An 18,895-nucleotide genomic window follows, 5' to 3' on the forward strand; every position below is an offset into this window, starting at 1 on the left:
ATAATGCATTGGAAAAGGGGGAGGTTTAGTAATGCAAAACATGCACATGTACAAATGAGATCTAAGGTTAAACGAGCACAATTTACAGCAATTGTAACACAGGGACATGGTATGTTCCTTTATGAAGGTTATGGTGAACCATACAATTTGTAGACAAAATATTTTGGACTATATACAGGTAATTTTAGTGAAGTTTCACATTTTGAGTAGATTCATTTTGAGTATACACAAGGGCAGCCAATGTTTGGTGGAGGATCTTGATGTCTTATTGCACAACAGCTTGACAAAAACTGCTGAACTGCATCATGAATGAAGTAATAAACAGTTCATAAACCACTCGACATGATACAAAAGCTTTGCATGACTGGCCAACTTGAAGATGTAGCAATACCAGAAACTATGAAATATATTAAACCAACTTGTCAGCCATCTTTCTACTAGGTATTCAGGAAACAATGCTTTCTTCCAAATTGCAGCTTCTTTTGACCCCATGTTCAAAATCCTCCCTTTTCTGACTGACAATAATCAAATTTAAGTCTTCAATTACCTAGCTCTGGCTGCATTCACTTCGTATGAATAGAATGAACACATGAAAGTTGAACAGGAATGCAAACAGGATTCCACCACTTCCTACATTACCAAGCCTTGTCAGCAGAGGATATCAGCACAGTTTCATCTCACCAAATAAATTCCCGGTAGCTAAAGTTAGCTGTTTCTGTCATGTCTAGAACCCCTGATGCCTACTTTGCTCTAACAAAAGCAAGTTCTTTTTCAGCAAAGACAACTAATGCCATTCTTGCTTCCATTTGTGGAGATGCATATATTGTGAAAGTGGAAAAATATACCAAAACAACCAGCTGTAGCAGATCACGCAGGGTGGAAGTTTCGAGAGCCAATCCTTGTTTTTATTCTGTTTACAAAACTGAACCCTCACTCACACGATGCAGTTGAGACAGCAACACAAGATTGTTGCTTCTAGAAACTTTTAATTATTTAGATTTTGTTTTAAACAGCTATAATTAATATCACTATAAATAATAATTAATATTCCAAACTCAGGACATCATAGTGAAGTGGGGGACATATAAAAGACACTGTGAACACAAAATAGAAAAAAAATTAACTTAAAACAAAGCAAGCGGAAACCAACATACAGCATGTGATACCCATGTGATGTCTGAGTGGGACAGGGTGCTTCATGCTGATGCATTTGACTCTTCTGAATCCTAACTGATCCAAATATTGCCGAGTTACTTTGGTATAGATGTGCAGTTGACAATATGCCGAAAGGGGTGGATATGCATGCACCGAATAAGCTTCTATGCATGCCTCTCACCCATGCATGGCACGCATTCAAGACGTAAAAGTACATTATCATTATTCTAATTCTATGTTCTTGGCAATCGTGATTTGTGTCTAAACTGAAAACACTAGTCAAATTTTTTGCCAGTAAATAAATATTTTTTAAAAAAATATCGCCATATGATAGCCTACTTGTTATTTTCTGAGCTCGCAAATGACATTTTTCCACTTGCAAATTGTGAGCTTGCAAGTTTTTTTGAGGGTTGAACATCAATGATCAATTTGTGTATTAGATTAATTTTGCTAGTTACAAAAAAATGAGTAGTTTCTAGTTTGACAGACAAATTTGGTTCTTCTGCAATTTTTTTAGCTGCCTGTTCAAGCAATTAGTCTCTCAGGTTGAAACAAAAAAAAATTTGAATTATTGATATCACAAGTTTATTTTTCAAATCAATGCAAGACATTTTTCAATGAGATAATTTATAATTACATGTATTTTTATTTATTTTTGTCCCTTGTCATAAATGCACTGCAATACATGAACCTTTGAATTATTTTAGTTTGAAGACCTGTTAACAGACCTTTCTAATAAGGCAAAATAATTATGTAACTATTGCCTGCAAATTTTTTTTTCTGGCTGGTATAATGTTGATGTGTTTATTCTTTTCTAAATCAATGATGTAAGTATATATTTAGTGGGAGTTCCGGTGGAATTGAAAACAACATGGTTTTATTTTCTTGTTAAGATTTTATTACATGCAAGGAAATTTCTAATTATTTCGGTACAAAATAAGCAAATTTAACATTTCGATAAAAAATTCTGTCAATGACCAATACACATCATTACTTACTGTTATAAAAATATGATATAATGCAATACGTTATTTTTTTTCCCTGGCAATACTCACCACTAATGCTAACATAATCATAAGACTTGCTTTGGAAATCAGTTTGTAAATGGTTGATGCATGATGAACAGAAAAATGGGCAAAAGATACTTAAACAGATAAATTATTATGTATTAGTAAAAGGAATATCTACAACACTAGTCTAATGTGTCTACCTAATTTCATACACATCTTATACATGTTGGAGTTTTACCCATGAGACAAATGTGTGGATAATGGATGGATGGACAAATGGATAAAAACATTAAAATACTGAAACTCAAGAATTGTGAACAGCAAATAAGTTGTATGCACCGCTAGTCTAATATGTGAAATAAGATTCAATATCTTAAATATCAGGAGTTATGCTCCAGAAACAAATTATGACTAAAGAATGGAAAGATGAATAAACAATATTGAAAAGAGTGGCTTGTGAATTGCAAAAGGAACATCTGAACTACAAGTCTAAAATCTATCTTTAACTAGAATTTATATTTACCAAAACCAAATTCACAAACTTAAGTAATAGTTTTGCTCTTTCTGGAGCCAAACTATGGAATTCCCTTCCACCCTATATAAGGTCAGCTGACTCATCAAAGGGTTTTAAGAACCATCTTAGTCAACATCAACAGAAACAATCGATTGTATGATTCTGTGTAATTCAGTACGACTCTTCTTTCAAACAATGTTCTTGCATGTATTCACCTGTAATGTCTTACATGGTTTCACTAAATAAGATTGTTCTTTATATACACTCATTATCATTACTGGATTTTAAATCAGCACCATTTTTATTTATGACCAACTAGACATCATAAAAAGTCCTTTGGTGAAAGACCCATGTTGATATGACTATATAAGAGGTGTAGCGATACCAAGATGTTCAAGATCAGCACCATCATGGGCACATTTTAAGTCATTGCAGCACTATTTTCACTTGGGACCAACTAGACATCACAATAAGTCTTCCAGTTTAAAACCCTATGTCAATATTACTTTTGTTTAGGAGGAGTATTAATGGCAAAAATTTCAATAAAGCCATGTTGCAGATCAGAATGGCAACTTTTTCATTTTGGACCAACTAGACATCACATGAAGTCATCTGGTGAAAACACCATGTCCCATTAGCTAGCCTGGTCTACAACCAGTACAGCTAAAACTAGGGAAACTTAAAATGATCTACTCAAGTCATCTGCAAATACAAATGTGCCTACTACCTTTTGTGCACAACAATTGTTTCATGCGACATATTAACAATATTTCACTGAAAAGTTCAGAATCCCAAAAGTATAACTATTTGCACAAAGCTGGAAATATTTGTTCAATGGCATGAAAATCTAACATGTTCATTTACAGATAGATTTAAGTATACATATCGAGTTAATTAATCTATTGGTATACATTTGTGCTAACAAACTGAGATGAATGGATGAATGCTATTAAGAAATACTTACCTTGTCCATTTGGATGGTGTAACCTTTTTAAAATCATTAACTGCTTTGGACAAGGATGTTATTCCCCACCAACTGGGCTCCTTACTGTCATGAGATGTGTCATATATCACATTTTCAAACGGCTGCACCTGACCAGTCAGGAAATGGTAGAGTGGCACACAGAGAAATATGAAAGGATCTTTTGCAGCTTTTGCCATGACTTCCATAAAACCTTTCAGAAAGTCACAAAGGGTTCTGTGAAAACAAAAAGTAAAAAAAATCAAATTACTACTCCTTAGTAGCACATAAATAACAAGAAGTACAAGATCTTTCAACTAAAATGGTTGTTTTGTTAGTTTATTGGCTCATTGCTATGTCACAAGCTGACCACTTTTCCACACAAAAAAGAAATCCTCTATCAATTTTGTTGAAAAAGAATAATTCTTATCCGATATACCAAATATTGTATATAATGCTGCTGCAAAAAAAAAAATCATGTAACTATTTAAATAAAATAAAATATATTAATAGCATGTATGAATCTGAGATCCTTCTGTAAAAGAAATACCTGCTCTACACGAGTTTAATACAACTTCATTATTTTATATAAATGTCACAGTGAATAGGTTAAATTATGAGTCACTGAATCATGAATTTAATATTCTAACTAATATAATAGCTGATAGTTTTTTAAAACAAGCTTTTTTTTCTTCATTTCAATGATTATTTTTAACTTTAAGTGTTAAATGATCTGTGATTTATTAAATATAATACCTTCATGAAATTCAGGAAATTATATTTTACTGGTAGTAGTATTAGCAATAGTAATTCAAGAGATTAAAATATTTTACTATTAAAACCTGAATCAAGATATAGAAGCTATTTGTGCATATCATGGTAAATAACCCACTGTTCATTTGATGACATTAAAAAGACTGTTTAGAATATAATCAGCAACATGAAGAAAAAAAAAATGTAAAAAGCAAAATTGTATGAAACTAAAACATAAAGAGGAAGAACAATGGAGATATGATCAACAACAGCCAGAACAACCTGAATGGTCCAGACACCCTAGACAACTTAAACAACCTTGACAACCACAACAACCTGAATGGCCTAAACCACAAACTGAAATGCACAGACAACCACAAAATCCTTAATGACCTAGGCAACCACAACAACCTGAATGGCCTAAACAACCACAAACATCAGAATGGCCAGAACAACCACAAAATCCTTAATGACCTAGACAACCACAACAACAAAATTAATTATAATCATGACAGCAACAAATATGTGAAGACATCATCTGAATGAAACATTTAGAAATGCATGTAATACTATGGATGATATTCCTAACGTTAAACAAGAAATATATATAAATACCTCTACAACTGAATCAATGTCAAGATGATAGGAAATTAAATTTCTTGCACTGACTCAACCAAAACTAAACTTTCAAGAACTTACAGGCTGTTCTTAACAGATTTGAAGTATGGAGCAAGGAAAACATTATGATTATAAACACAGAGAAAACAAAAGCCCCACTGTTCACAACAAAACATAAACGTGCAAGGCTAGATAGTGGCAAACTTCAAGTTCCATTTTTACAACATAAACCTTAATATAACCTCTCATGATAAAATTCTTGATTTATTTGTAGACAAGAACCTAACTTAGTCTATTCACATTAAACATGTTTCAAATAAGGTTAATTCTTATCTTTGACTACTTAGGAAAATCAGAACATTCATTCCTTTTCTGTATAGGGTCATCTGGTAAAAAAGTTACTTACAGCCATATCTGGACTATTGTGATGTAATTTTGGGGTATGCCACCAATTCAATCAAAACCAAACTTTTAAGACTCCAAATGAGGGCATGCTATCTAATTTTAGATCAATGTAGAACAATTTTCAGGATGCAATGAATTATCTGAAATGTGACCAATATATAGGGGTGAAACACCTATGCCATGGATCGATACAATTCATGATACACGGCCTACAATATGATACATTATCAATACACATATGAACTTGATGGTCTTTCCATCTTTAGAAGTAGTCAGAGGTGTCCTTTTATGTGTGTTGACTCACTGGTTGTATATCCAGTATACAGATTACAGACAGACACAGGCTTAGCATCTATTTATATGCCATTCTCATCCAGGACAAGGTAACATAAACACTTTCAAACTGACTACGTATTAGTTGTCAGTGATTTGTATTCAACATTTTAGGCCATTTAAGGTTGTTCCATTTGATCAGATGCACAATTCACTTTGGCAACCATGCACTTTGCTTGCACTTCATGAATGCTTTAAAAACATCTTATCAATTTCATGTCTCACTTAAACTTGTTATCTTCAAAACAGATAATAAATAATGCAATATCCTCAGCAATGAAAATATTGCCTAAAACAAGTCTGGGCACTGGAGTGTGAATGAATACCAACAAAATATATTACATCATATTTCCTGCAAAAAACTGCCACGTCCACAGGCACTTGTACTTGTTTTTGTTACTGTAGAAGGAAAACAACTGACAACACCCACTCCCATTCTATAAAAAAGATAATAAAATTTACTCACGGTGACAAACTGATGTGGGTTGATATCTACTCCCACACCAATTTGGTGCTAATTTTATTTACCCTGTTGGCACGTTCAGTCACAAATTAAATGTCTCAACATAAAAAGGGACATTCCATATTTGTTCCCCATCTATGATTCAAGTACTTTACAAATCAATTAATGACCACTGTTGCACTGCCAATACTTCGTGTTTGTCACACAGGGAATAAACTACATTTAGTTCTGATTGGTGGTTATTGTTTACTGTGGATTGAAACAAACAATAACCACTAACAAGAATTCAATGTAACAAATTTCACTGCACGACACTGTGTAGCTTTCAAATTCAACCAAAGTAGACAAGATAAAATCAACAAAGAAACTTTGTGCAAATATGGTTATTACTTGATGAGCAGAGTATTTCATTATATGTGTGGAACACATCTGGAAAGTCTCCTTTATGCTGAATATTCTGTTGGGATAAAATAATCTGCATGGAATTGGCGAGGAGAGGAGATAGATTATGAAACACATCACTTTGTATTAATTTGTGGAACACATGATTGCTGTCAATATCCTTTTTAGTGAATGTGCCTGCTACAGCTGTCTCAGATGAATTCTCAATTCTAAGAATAACTAGGCAAACAACTAATAATTATTAATAACTGCTAAAAATTAAAATATCTAATATATAATAAGTATCTATTTGTGTCGATTCTCCACCTCTTATATCAACACAGCTAATGTACTGATCCAATGATATAAATCAATGAATTGTTTCACTGCTACCAATATATTAAAGAATATTTTTTAGAAAGGCCGAATTTATGTGTAAAGTGTCCAGAAAGGTCATTCTTGCATACCTATACAATATCATTCATCAAAGAGATGCTGATGGTACTCCAAAAAATTTAAGGTCTGTTCAAAGTAAAAATTACATTATACCAAAGCCAAAGAAGGAATTGTTTAAAAAGAGCTTTCAGTATACTTGTAAAATGGTATGGAGCATCATTCAAAGTGACATTTAGCAGGCTCCAAGCATTTCTTTTCATAATCAATGGAAGAAATTTTAAGACAATCAAAAAGGTCTAAGTAATATAAATACCTCCTGCTTCTCTCTCCTTATACCTCTTTTTTACATATGAATTTTTCAATACAATACTGTACGTTTTTTTTTAAGTGCTCACTGATGCTTGGGTATTATGAACCTGAAACTTTATTTGATGTTCCAAATAACTCAATCCTTCAGTTTTAAGCCAAATTTCTGTCACATTGTGCTGTGGTACAGTGCCTTTTGGGTGGCAACTTTAGAAATGGATAATTTAAAAGTTACTCCACATTGCTTACATGCTGCAGTTTCAAATATTTTTAAACGCATCACCATCAGCAGAAGCATGTGTTCCTAACATTTTATTATTGGAGAATTTTAAGCTTACCCACAATGGTTCACAATGGAAAGTTTAATTTTTTAAAGTCAACACCACTGATACACTCTAATATGACATATTTTTCTAGCATGTATTTTAGTGAAAACTCACAACATGTTTGCATGTGACATGTTCATACGTTGGTCACAGGTGCCTCAATGACTATCATGTGACCACCAAAATCCTTCCAACATGAACACTATATACAATAAATTACTGTCATACATCTGCAGTAGGGACAGCTGATTTGATTGAACTGTTTCCAATTTTCTAGTCTTTTATAAAGTCACACTGAATAGATTCCACATTCAAATGTTCTGTTTCTGCAGTCTAAAAATATAAGCAGAATCTTAACAGCACATTCACCCCATGGCCGAATGAACGTTAATCAGTTTGGTTCTCAGGTCTAGCTCTCTGGCCAATATACTGCAGAAAACAACCAGCATGTTCTTATGTAAATTAATCAAATGATTATTTACAGTACTTAGAAGTAGTTTTAAATTTTGAAAATGCTGATGATATTGAAGGCAAGGTAGTAAAGTGACTCCAATTAACAACAGTAACTTGTATATAGTTTTAATAGGAAATGGATATTTTATATTTGAACTCTGACAATCTTTGCCAGCCCTTTATGCCTAAAGTACATTTATTTAACATTTTACATTATGCTACATAGGTTGAATGTGAGTGTGATCAGACATGTAGTAATCATTTATGTTAACAACTCAAATTCTGGACAACTAAATATTCAGACAACATAAGTTTAGTTTAACATAGGAAACACAGAATTTATGCATCAGAAACAATCAAGCCAGTTAGAGAAAAAAGATATCAGTATGTCTCCTGTGAAGTCCACAAGGTTTATATATATATATATATATATATATATATATATGACAGCAGTGGTTATCAGGGGAGGTTTTGAATTTCAGTTTGGTGTAGCTTAAAGAAACCAGTAAATAAGTAGCCTCAACATTTGTTTGTTTGCTCTAACTGCTATTCCCCATGTAGCTGCCACCAACCCCAAGAAAGCTACAACACATCTATACATCTCCCCGTGCATAATCTATTTGTGTTTAGACATAATGTCAATGACAGATTGTCCAAACAGATCCAAATGCCCCAGTGAGAACAGATTGGTTAGAACAATGTGAAATATTTTTTGGTTTTTTTTCAGTTCACTGTCAACATTCTGATCATGACCCACATATGATGAATGCATGTACTATTCATGATCATTAAAATTAAGTAAATTTACTTCTTCAGAAGGTTCTTGATGACCATTAAGTTGCAATGATACTTCAGATGCAGAAAATTGGTCAAACACAATACAACTGCATTCCTGATGATTCAGCTGAGTTCCTCTATCCTGAAAAGCTATAAATGTAACATGGTGCTGATATAATTTCCTTGCTGGGCACTAATTTGCCAAGATAAATTATTAACTCCAGAAACTATATGATTTGTAGTCGTAAAATACAAGTACCGCCACATTCCATAAATGACAACAAACATGCTTTGGTGGTCAATAATGGTATCATCTGTACATCATTGGTATATGCCAACAGAAAATGCTCATCACTGGACATAACAAGATATGAGCTTTATAGAAAACTGCTACCCATGAATATCTGCCACCCACAAAGGATGATTTCTCCAAGCAAGTAAAGCAAACAATAAAAGTTTCAAATAGTTGCATGTTACAGAGTGAGTTTTAAACTTCCCATCAGCAGTTTACAATGGATGGAAAGTTGATACTCCAGTGCTGATGGAGTCTTAGCTTTTGCAAAATGTAATCGCCAGCTGCTTCTGCAACCAAGCTATTCTGATGTAGAAAAGAGGGAATGGTGTGCTCCAATGCTTGCTCTTGTGACAAACTTGTTGAAGCCTTATTTGCCTCTGAGGGTAAAGATGAATCTTTACTATCAGACCCATTTCTCAAGTCTTGAAGTGTAATTAATGATTTGTGTCAAATACTTTATTCACAAGTATAAAACATGCATACCTGAATTATAAGCATAATCTACCACATATCTTTATTGGTAATAACAGCATAGCCTAAATTAAGAAAAGTTCTCTGATGTAGGCAAAAATGACACTTTGTGGTATTTTGTTGAACATGCTGCCAATTACAGAAATCCTTCTCTGAAACTTACTTCAGTCAACCTTTACATGTCTTACATTCATATAGTTTCTCATCAGTTTGCTAAAATAAATATCTGCACATGTACCACTTCCCTTTCTAAAGTTATAACTAAATGTTTGTGATGTAAAAATAATAATAACACACAAGAATCATTAATAAATGACTTTCTCTACTGCACTATGCACTGTTTCGTCTATTTAACCGATTCAGCCCCGATCCCATCTCTAGGCGTGATGAGGCTGTACCCTACTTCCGAGCTCTGCAGCATCAAGGTCATTTAAGATAAACCAACGTGGGTGGTATTAAATAAAAGTAGACAGATATAGCTCTAAAACGATACCAAATAATCTGGAAGTTCTACTTGCACTACAAATTACTGAGGGAAAAACCTCATTTTTTGGACCCGTTTTTTTTCACCCAAAATTCGCTCGAGGTCGGAATGCGATTTTGTGTCTGGATTTTAGACCTTTTGGCCTCAGATCTAAGGTATACTGGTCTTAACCGCACACAAACAGGTGATTCTTTGCAAAAACTAGGATAAGGTGGGCATTTGGAATAAATTGTGGTCTCCATATGAAAATGATGGGTCCATTAAGCAAAAAACAAAACAAAAAAAAAGAACTCCAACTTTTACCCTTCTGCTCATGTGCAAGCAAAATAACCAATGGAAAATGATGTTTCTAATACAACTAGGCATTAGTCGCATGGAAAATCTGTTGAAAGCCGATGTATTACGATGTATTCAGAAATAGCCCCCCAAATGTCTTTCCTATGCACATTTCAGGCAAAAACAACAAAAACCTCTGGGGCCGAACGAGTTAAAATCATTTCATATGCATTCTGTGACAAATTGGTTAAAGAATGTATTACATGATATTATGTGTTGCCATGTTCAGTGTCACCAGTATTTTGCAACATCAACACTCCGGATAACTTAGATGAAGACAAAAGAAATTTCTAAAATCACTTGAACTTGGGTTTACCAAATATATTTTTAATTTGAACAAGAGCAGTTTACTTTTTTGTAATAACATGAAACAATATTACACAATATTACTAAAATCATCCAATTATCATGTTTATGATTATGATTTAAGACAAAGGCTGAGAAGAATTAGGTTTCAGTCAGCCCAGACTTCTTGAAGTTTGATTTCTTATATATTTATTTATTGTCATCCAGTAGATCAGTGAATTTGATTATAGATAATAACCATTCTTAACAGAAAGCTCTTTTCTGCCAGAATCCCTCAACAAACCCCTCTGATGGAACAAATGCACCACTTGTTAAATCCACATCCATCCTAGGGTCACAGAAATGCATTTCATTGTCAGAAATTGTCTAGCCTTCTGGGTGAACTCAAAATTTAAGGAGATTTCAAAATATAACTGCCAGACTATTATCACCAAGGATACAATCTTTTTGTGAACATTTTTACACATTATAATAAAAAATCAAACGTGCCCGATTTCTACATGTGTCATGCTAATAATCAACCCAACTGCATTTTACTGTATAACTGAAACTGGGTTTGGTTTCGATTATTACATATAATGCCTGTATTCATTCTTGCTAGCAGCATATATGTTTAAATAAATATATGTAAGATGTATGCATGCAAACAAATTCAAATGAGAAAATTAAATTAGTTTTCTTTTATCTCACCATGATTTGACTTCACTGCAGATACAGTACTCTCCTCAAGCATAAACATAATATAATTGTTATGCTTAATACATTTATACACATGTTGTCTGGTCATATTGATTAGGCAAAACAAAATATGAAGGTTTCCTACTGCACTGGTTTTAAAATTAGGATAGACAGTTTTTTTTTCTTCTAAGCATTATATTTTTGTGATTTTTTTTTATCATGCAGGAGGAAATGTAATATGGTCAGCAATGAGAAACAGGGACGGTTAGCTGACCGGAAACAAATGCATCTTGGGGGGCCTTAAGACAATTTGCAGACTGAATGCTGTTTTTATTTCAATACAAGATTCTGCCCTTAGATTTTTTAATATTTTCATCATTTTTTTCAGTCAACATGACATCAAAAGTAAATTCTTAACATTGTTTCCCATTTTATTTTAACAAGTAGCATTGGTTCATTTAGTTAGTACAACACTACTGAAATACTAACATATAAATATTAGAACATGCTGAAGTGTATAAACAGGTATGAAAGTAAGATTTAAACCATCCTGCTTAAGCCAATAAATAGCAAAAGGTATAAGTGATATGTAGGAAAGATTTTCATTATCCACATACACATTCTGAATACAGTGGCCCCCCTTGGAAAAAGGACAAAGTGTCCTTTGTTAATAGATGACCTCTGAATGCAGGTTCAGCTCTCAAACTTGGTTCATGACAAAAGCATGTATGATGCACAAAATAGCATTAGAATTATTATAAGTATTAGTATCATTATTATTATTTTATATTTATTATTATTAGCAGTACAGTAAGCTATCAAGATACATGTATTTAGTGCAGCTATTTAGCAAAAACAAATATAACAAAAAAATATAATAAAAAGTTCCATACAAAATAACTGTATCCTCATTATAATCCCTCGTGTACATTAATAAAACACTGATTCTCCAATCATTGTCACATACATCAAAGCTGTGCTCAATTTTTAGCAGTTCCTTTAATTCACATCCCAACTTTACCTGTGATTGGGAAACACAAGACTGACTCTTTGGTAATGCTAGGTGATTCAATAAGACATGAAAACAACTGTTCACACTTCAAACAACTGATGGATTAAACAGTAGCTCAACTCACCAAGCTCAAAAGACAGTCGGTTTTATGAGACTTTTGATGATTTGGGAATGAAAAGAAGCTTCCTGCGGCTATCGATTCAAGTAGTATACCTTTTTATATACCATGTGCTGCTCATCAAACTAAAGAAATTTAATTTGCATGCTTGGAACGGTCACAGCTGATACACTCCAGTGACCATAGAAGGCAAGGTGAAACCACTGCTTAGTTAAGAAAAATATGCCACTGTCTGCAAAAGGCAGGTTGAAACCACTGCTTGGTTAAGAAAAACATGCCACTGTCTGCAGAAGGCAGGCTGAAACCACTGCTTGGTTAAGAAATATATGGCCACTGACTAGAGAAGACATATGGCCATTGATTACATGACATTTATATAGGAAATCTGCCAAGGGAAATATGAATGGCTGTTGTGACCTGGTGACCACTGAACTCAGGTGACCATTAGGACAGATTTAACTGTAATTAAACTTCAGTGAAAAGTACAAAACATTTTTGCACCCAACTGTTGTTATTAGCTGATATGGCAACTGTGAACAAATAAATTTCACTAACTGTTTGTGTTAGCAATCTGCATGTGTACACGCATCACTAAGTACCCCAATCAGACCATCAATACTTGTTTTAAAGCAGTTATATGGATTTGGCAAAAAGGTCTGTTGTTCTGAAACAACTCAGTATATACAGAAAGGCAATCTGACACATTACCAAAGGTGAGAAAGTCATGCATATCCAAGGGTAACTCAACACTATCGGGGTTAATTTATCTAAGCTTTCATGAATCTCATTTTTAATTATTTGTAAGTCAAATTGATAGGAATAACATTCAAGCATCATATTAAAACCTTATCTTTTTCAAAGTTTACAGAAAATGTATATACCTTTTATTGGTTATTGTCATATATTTATCTATGCATTCTAGGTCATAGCATTTCTTGGTCTCATGATTGGGTCGTACAAGCAGCCCTCTGGCCAAAAGAGCTTGCTCTTTCCGTTCCAAATCAATGTTGAAGTGACAAACAGCAAAAAGAGTTATGACTGCTTTTAACATTCTCTTCTCTGCATCAGCTGCACTTTCTGCCCAATCATGAAGAGGAATATTTTCCATGGACATCAGAACTGGCACCAGAATTGAATCTTTCACCTGTTGAAAAGGGAATAAAACTATCACACAGATGCAACCTTCATCAAGTCATGCTATTCTTAAGTCCAAAAATGAAGTCATTTGTTTTCTATAAATGCTACAAAAGTTAATTTAGAGAAATTTTCATCAAAGAATTAGGGACAGCACTTTAAAGTGTCAATATGACAAAATTTATCAGGTCATCATTGCTGAAAAATAAAAAATTCTTTCTCACAAAAGATAGACATTGATTGTGATTTTTAATAACTTTGCATAAAACATAGCAGCCTTTATTTCTGATATTTTTACAACTCATTTCATATGGTGTGACAAGGCGTAAGTCATTAAACAATAATATAAAGCATTATTTTCACAAATTTCAAGGTTGACATGCTCCCTTTTGCTGATACAAAGTCAAAATTTTTAAAAAAATTCAAAGCATTTGTTTTGTTGCTTTTTTGATGCGGGGTGTTTGATCTAAATGATTTTTTGAAGCTATGATCATTTTCCAAAAGTAACTGTCAGCAAAAGATTTATAGTGCAATGGCCCATTTTAATTTAGGTAATTTAAATTAACCACTTATCAGCATTAAGGATAAAACATAAGAAATTGTCTTAACAGTTCTCTTGAGTAAGAATTTATTTTATGTACCAACCACTCCTATTGTTATATGAATGACACCAACAAAATTTTTAAAACTGTATGGTAAATACAAATAATTGGAATTTTTTATAAAACAAACTACTGATTTCAATAGTTTTCAGAGAAGTGATAGAAGTGACAGAAATAGTTCATGAGTATAACATAAAAGCAGCAGTATCAGAGACAAGAAATACTAGTTTTGTGATAATATTGAGTGAAATACCATATATAATGTAGGGTAAAATGTCAAAAATGGTACTGGTAAAGAAACAAAAGATACTTCTATCATTATCCTTTGAGTACCCACCTAGTATCAAAATGAGAAATTTGTATAACTGATTTATTGTTTGACAAGCTTGGTTCCAATTTTTATGTGATCAAAAGCACTTTTGTCAGTCACATATTTCCCTTATGTACAGCTTTCCTACCACCATTTCGTTTTCCAAATGCTGCATGCCATTTATCAAAATCAATGCAAGCCAATCATGTGATTATACTTCCGACTCTTTAAAACCTCACCAATACCATCATTTGAAATTGTACATAAATTGGATAGTATGGTAATGGGACATATACACATTGTGTAAGAAATGAGTTAGTTTTACTGAATTTATACTCACAAAATACTGAATATGGACAATGGTAAATTAAAGTAATTTATGGATTTCATCCATGAAGCAGTGGTTATGAAAGTAAGTTGGTTTCTTCCTTTTCTTTCATGTGTTGATTCTTCCAATATTATTGTTTATAGTTCATTTTCAGGATGGCAGAATAAATATGATCAAATTTCAAAGTCTTCTTTTTGCTTTCATTCACTAGGTTAAACAATGTTAAAAACTCTCTCTCTCTCTCTCATTTCAATCAAGATCTATTCAACCTGGCACCAAAGACACCATCTTGCATTCGTGATCAATATTGCAATATTTTGTACAGATGCTACTATGACATAATTTTGCCCAAGTCTATGGGGACAATCAACTGTTCTTGGATGGGTTCAGCTCATTTATATGCTTTCAAAATTTCTTGGTAGTCTTGCTTTCATCAATTGCCAGTTATATCTATAATCTTCTTCTTTATCAACTAGATACTTAGATTTATTCCTGCATTTCCTGTAGTTTTTCATGTTTTTCTTCTTGTACTATTTGTCCCTTAGATTTCAAGCCTCAGTCATCTCAGGGGTAATGTTGGGTGTAAGTTGTTGTTTAATCCATTTTGTTTTAACTGAGAGGTGCTTATCTAAGACTGTATTTCATAACCGATATCATATGATTGATTTTTGGAGTTTACTAAGCACAGTGCATGAATGTGTTGTTAGACTTAATAAACTCAACTTCATAAACCTGGTATACATAAGCACAGAATTTTGTGGAAATAATAGCATATGGGCCTGATGTCTTACCAAAGAGTTTCATGATTCTGTATTTCCAAATTGTCTTCAAAAGTGTTTAATCCTTTGTAAAACAGGGCTATTGCCAAAGGGCATAGTCAGGCCGGATACCCCGTTGCACACTAAGAAGGTGTAAAGAAACCTTGACCCTGGCGGAAAGAAAATCAAGCAAAAGGCATGTCGACCAAATGGGGATGAGAGAACTTAATCTTCCAGTGGGAGGTGCTTATTCTTTAGGCAGGAAAAATGCATAATTCTTAGTTGTAAGCATATAACGCCACATCCGGGCTACAATATTTTTGGGCCCGCCTGTCTAGATTTTGATTAGAAAGAATATTACAAGACTGTATAGAATCAACATCGGAAGTATTTATTTGTAAATTACCTTAAGTACAAGATCAGGTGAACGTACAATTACTGAACGTCAATACAGTTACATATACATAAACATTTAAGATTTAATACCAGACCTATGTAAACAAGAGAATCACAGGAGAGAAAGGTGATCGACTCCTTTCAGGGAAGGTGCAATGGAGCTTCATATATAATTGCACCTTCTCCATCTCTCCCTGAGTGGATTTAAGAATATATTTGTAATGATTTATATCACATAAAATTCACATTATGGAAGTACAAGAAAGAGTTGTTTAAATCGGGGCAGTGAATAAGGTGAAGGTGAAGTATTAACCTTCAGGTGTTGAAGGTGGTGAGTATCGTAAGGTGAAGGTGCAACGTCAGTTCGCCTTCTAATGAAGGTGAAGAGTAACAGTTTAGTAGCGACTTAACGTTAATATAGTTATATATCAGTTCCTGAGGGAACAATCTGTATGTTTCCCAGGATTATATATATCGTAATGACCTCTCGCCTTCACTTACATAGGTTAATCGCAGTAATAATTCACCGAAGGTGAAATCATATCAACCAATACGGTAGCAGACATCACCTCATGAATAATAAACAAATTCTGGAATTCCCTGTAATGTCAAGCAAGCATATCAAATTTCATTAGAACTAACCATTGCAACTTGACTATGTTTATGCAACACAGCTTGAGACATTATAGAATAGATGAAATGGGTACAACATCATCTGATGCTTTATACTTCAGTCTGCTCCAGAACGTTGTGGACAAGATCACAGTGAAGCTCAACATTACATGTACGTGGTACTATTTATGGAAAAAGGTCATGTGACCAATAGCATATCAGATTCCATAGCGCTCACTGACCAAAAGACTGCAAATGGTGGATTAGTACATATTTTGGCAGCAAATCCACAGCAAAACATTGGAATTATGGAATAAATTAAATTATGGAATAAACTGACCATGTCCTGGTGAAATTATACATAATACAAGGTAATTTCATTATACTGCTATGACTAACACGTAAAATATGCACAAAATATTCATACAAGGTTACAATACATATCAGATCTGTTTATCACATGGTGTCAAAACATCGTAAGTCAGCGTGTTCCAATACACAATGCAGGTAACAAAATTCACTTGCTAAATGCTGAAAGACGTGTCCTAGATAAGTACATTTTACATATTACCATACATAAAGCACACCTCTCATCTAGTTAATGATGCATAGTAATTACATTGTAAATTCGTAATGGTGGTAATGTTCATTACAAGCACACACACATATTTTAGCGCACCATTAGCTTGAAGGGTAGAGACGTATCAGAGGACACGTGGGAAGCCTGTGTTGAACAGAGTTTTAGCTGAAAGACACTCCAATACTTAACTCATAAAAATAAGGGAATATGAACTGGGTAAAACAAGCTTCAAAAAGAAGCTTCCAGGGTGCTCATGAGAGACAGCACAGAAATTCCCAGGGTGTCTGTAGTGACGACACCAGGAGAATAAGACGGAAGGAGGAACGAAGGAGGAAAGAAGAGAAATCAACAGCAGATGAGTACCAGGGCCAACATACTGAAGAGAGACTCTCTCACAATAGGACATTAACTTTCATATGATGGATTAAATGTAAAGTGTCATTTGGTTAACAAGGCCATTACTACTGTCAAAATAGTATTTAACTGAAGCTTTACCTTTGCATTGTTATTGAAACTGAAACTGAAGATTTATGTCCATGAAATTATTTGAACTGATCTTTTATATTTGATAAAACTGTTAGCATTCAAACTTGAGTTATTCTATGTATCTAGAGTGTCAGCATTACTGACTGGGGGTTCGGAGTCATTAAATTTTAAAGCACATCTTCTGCTGTATTATTTATAACACTGTAGCAGGGTTGTGACAGTCATGTTGAAAAAGTTATTTCAACATGAGCAGCTGGTTCATTTATGCATTTGCTGTTTTCACCCTTTTACTGGGATTGGAGTTTTTAAAAAAACTGTATTCTCCATTTAATCATGCAAAAGTCACTGAAAGCAATTTTTCCTCTTTAAAGAGAAGAGCCTTCTAGTGCAAGAGAGTCTCTCCCTAACTAAAGGTTCAAATTTTCTTTCCACACATGGCCCCTCATGAAACAGCCAGGCATGAAGGATAAGCATTTCTCAAAGGCAGTTTGTCATTCTCATCACAAATGTCTTTAACTTGATGCCCCCAAACCACACAAATATGCTGAAAAAAATGGACAGACACATGTATCGCTCAGGGGAAAAGTCTGGCCCCTTCTTGACCACAAGCTAGCTAGGACACTGATCCTTTTATGATCAGATCTTGATGATCTTGAGATGGGTACATTATGAGAATTACCCATCTACATAGCTAATCTTCCCTGAATGAAATGTTTGTAATAACCTTCATTTCTAAAAGGCTGATGTGAAGGAAGAATTGCTCCCATATGCCCATGTTTGTCTTGCCACTGATGAGGAACTCTCTTATCTCAGTCAAGAGCATAATTTAACAACTGAATTGACCAGAAAAATGGTGCCATTAAACAAGTTATAACATCTGGAAAATGTGGACAATATGGATTAATTCTACTCCATCATTATGCAAGCTGAGTTATGATGTGTGTTTGAAGAATGTCATCCAAGTATGCTGCAGTTTGCTGTTGACACTGTTGACCTGAACTGGGTGATCAGTTTACTTTCTTTGTAAATGTTCATGGGCTGATGTTGGGCCTAAATAGGAACAAAACTAATACACCTCTCCCTCGATAACTCACGCACAATGAGGTCCACAAACATAGACTGCACTATAAGTGAGGGT

The 18,895-nt window shown here is 33.9% G+C and overlaps 1 protein-coding gene across 1 annotated transcript in view; it reads right to left on the bottom strand.

Annotated features, from left to right (window-relative positions):
• LOC149786037 (E3 ubiquitin-protein ligase rnf213-alpha-like) overlaps positions 1–18,895 on the bottom strand; it is a 143,317-nt gene that overhangs the window by 56,709 nt on the left and 67,713 nt on the right. The window contains exons 11-12 of the mRNA XM_089978106.1: positions 13,433–13,695; positions 3,644–3,877 (exon numbers count right to left, since the gene is read on the bottom strand). Of these exons, the coding sequence (XP_089834232.1) occupies positions 3,644–3,877; positions 13,433–13,695 (497 nt within the window). The remainder of the gene's footprint in view (positions 1–3,643; positions 3,878–13,432; positions 13,696–18,895) is intronic.

This window comes from Sinohyriopsis cumingii, chromosome 12 (genome assembly GCF_028554795.1).
Source record: "Sinohyriopsis cumingii isolate HCF-2022 chromosome 12, ASM2855479v2, whole genome shotgun sequence".
NCBI lineage: Eukaryota > Metazoa > Mollusca > Bivalvia > Unionida > Unionidae > Sinohyriopsis > Sinohyriopsis cumingii.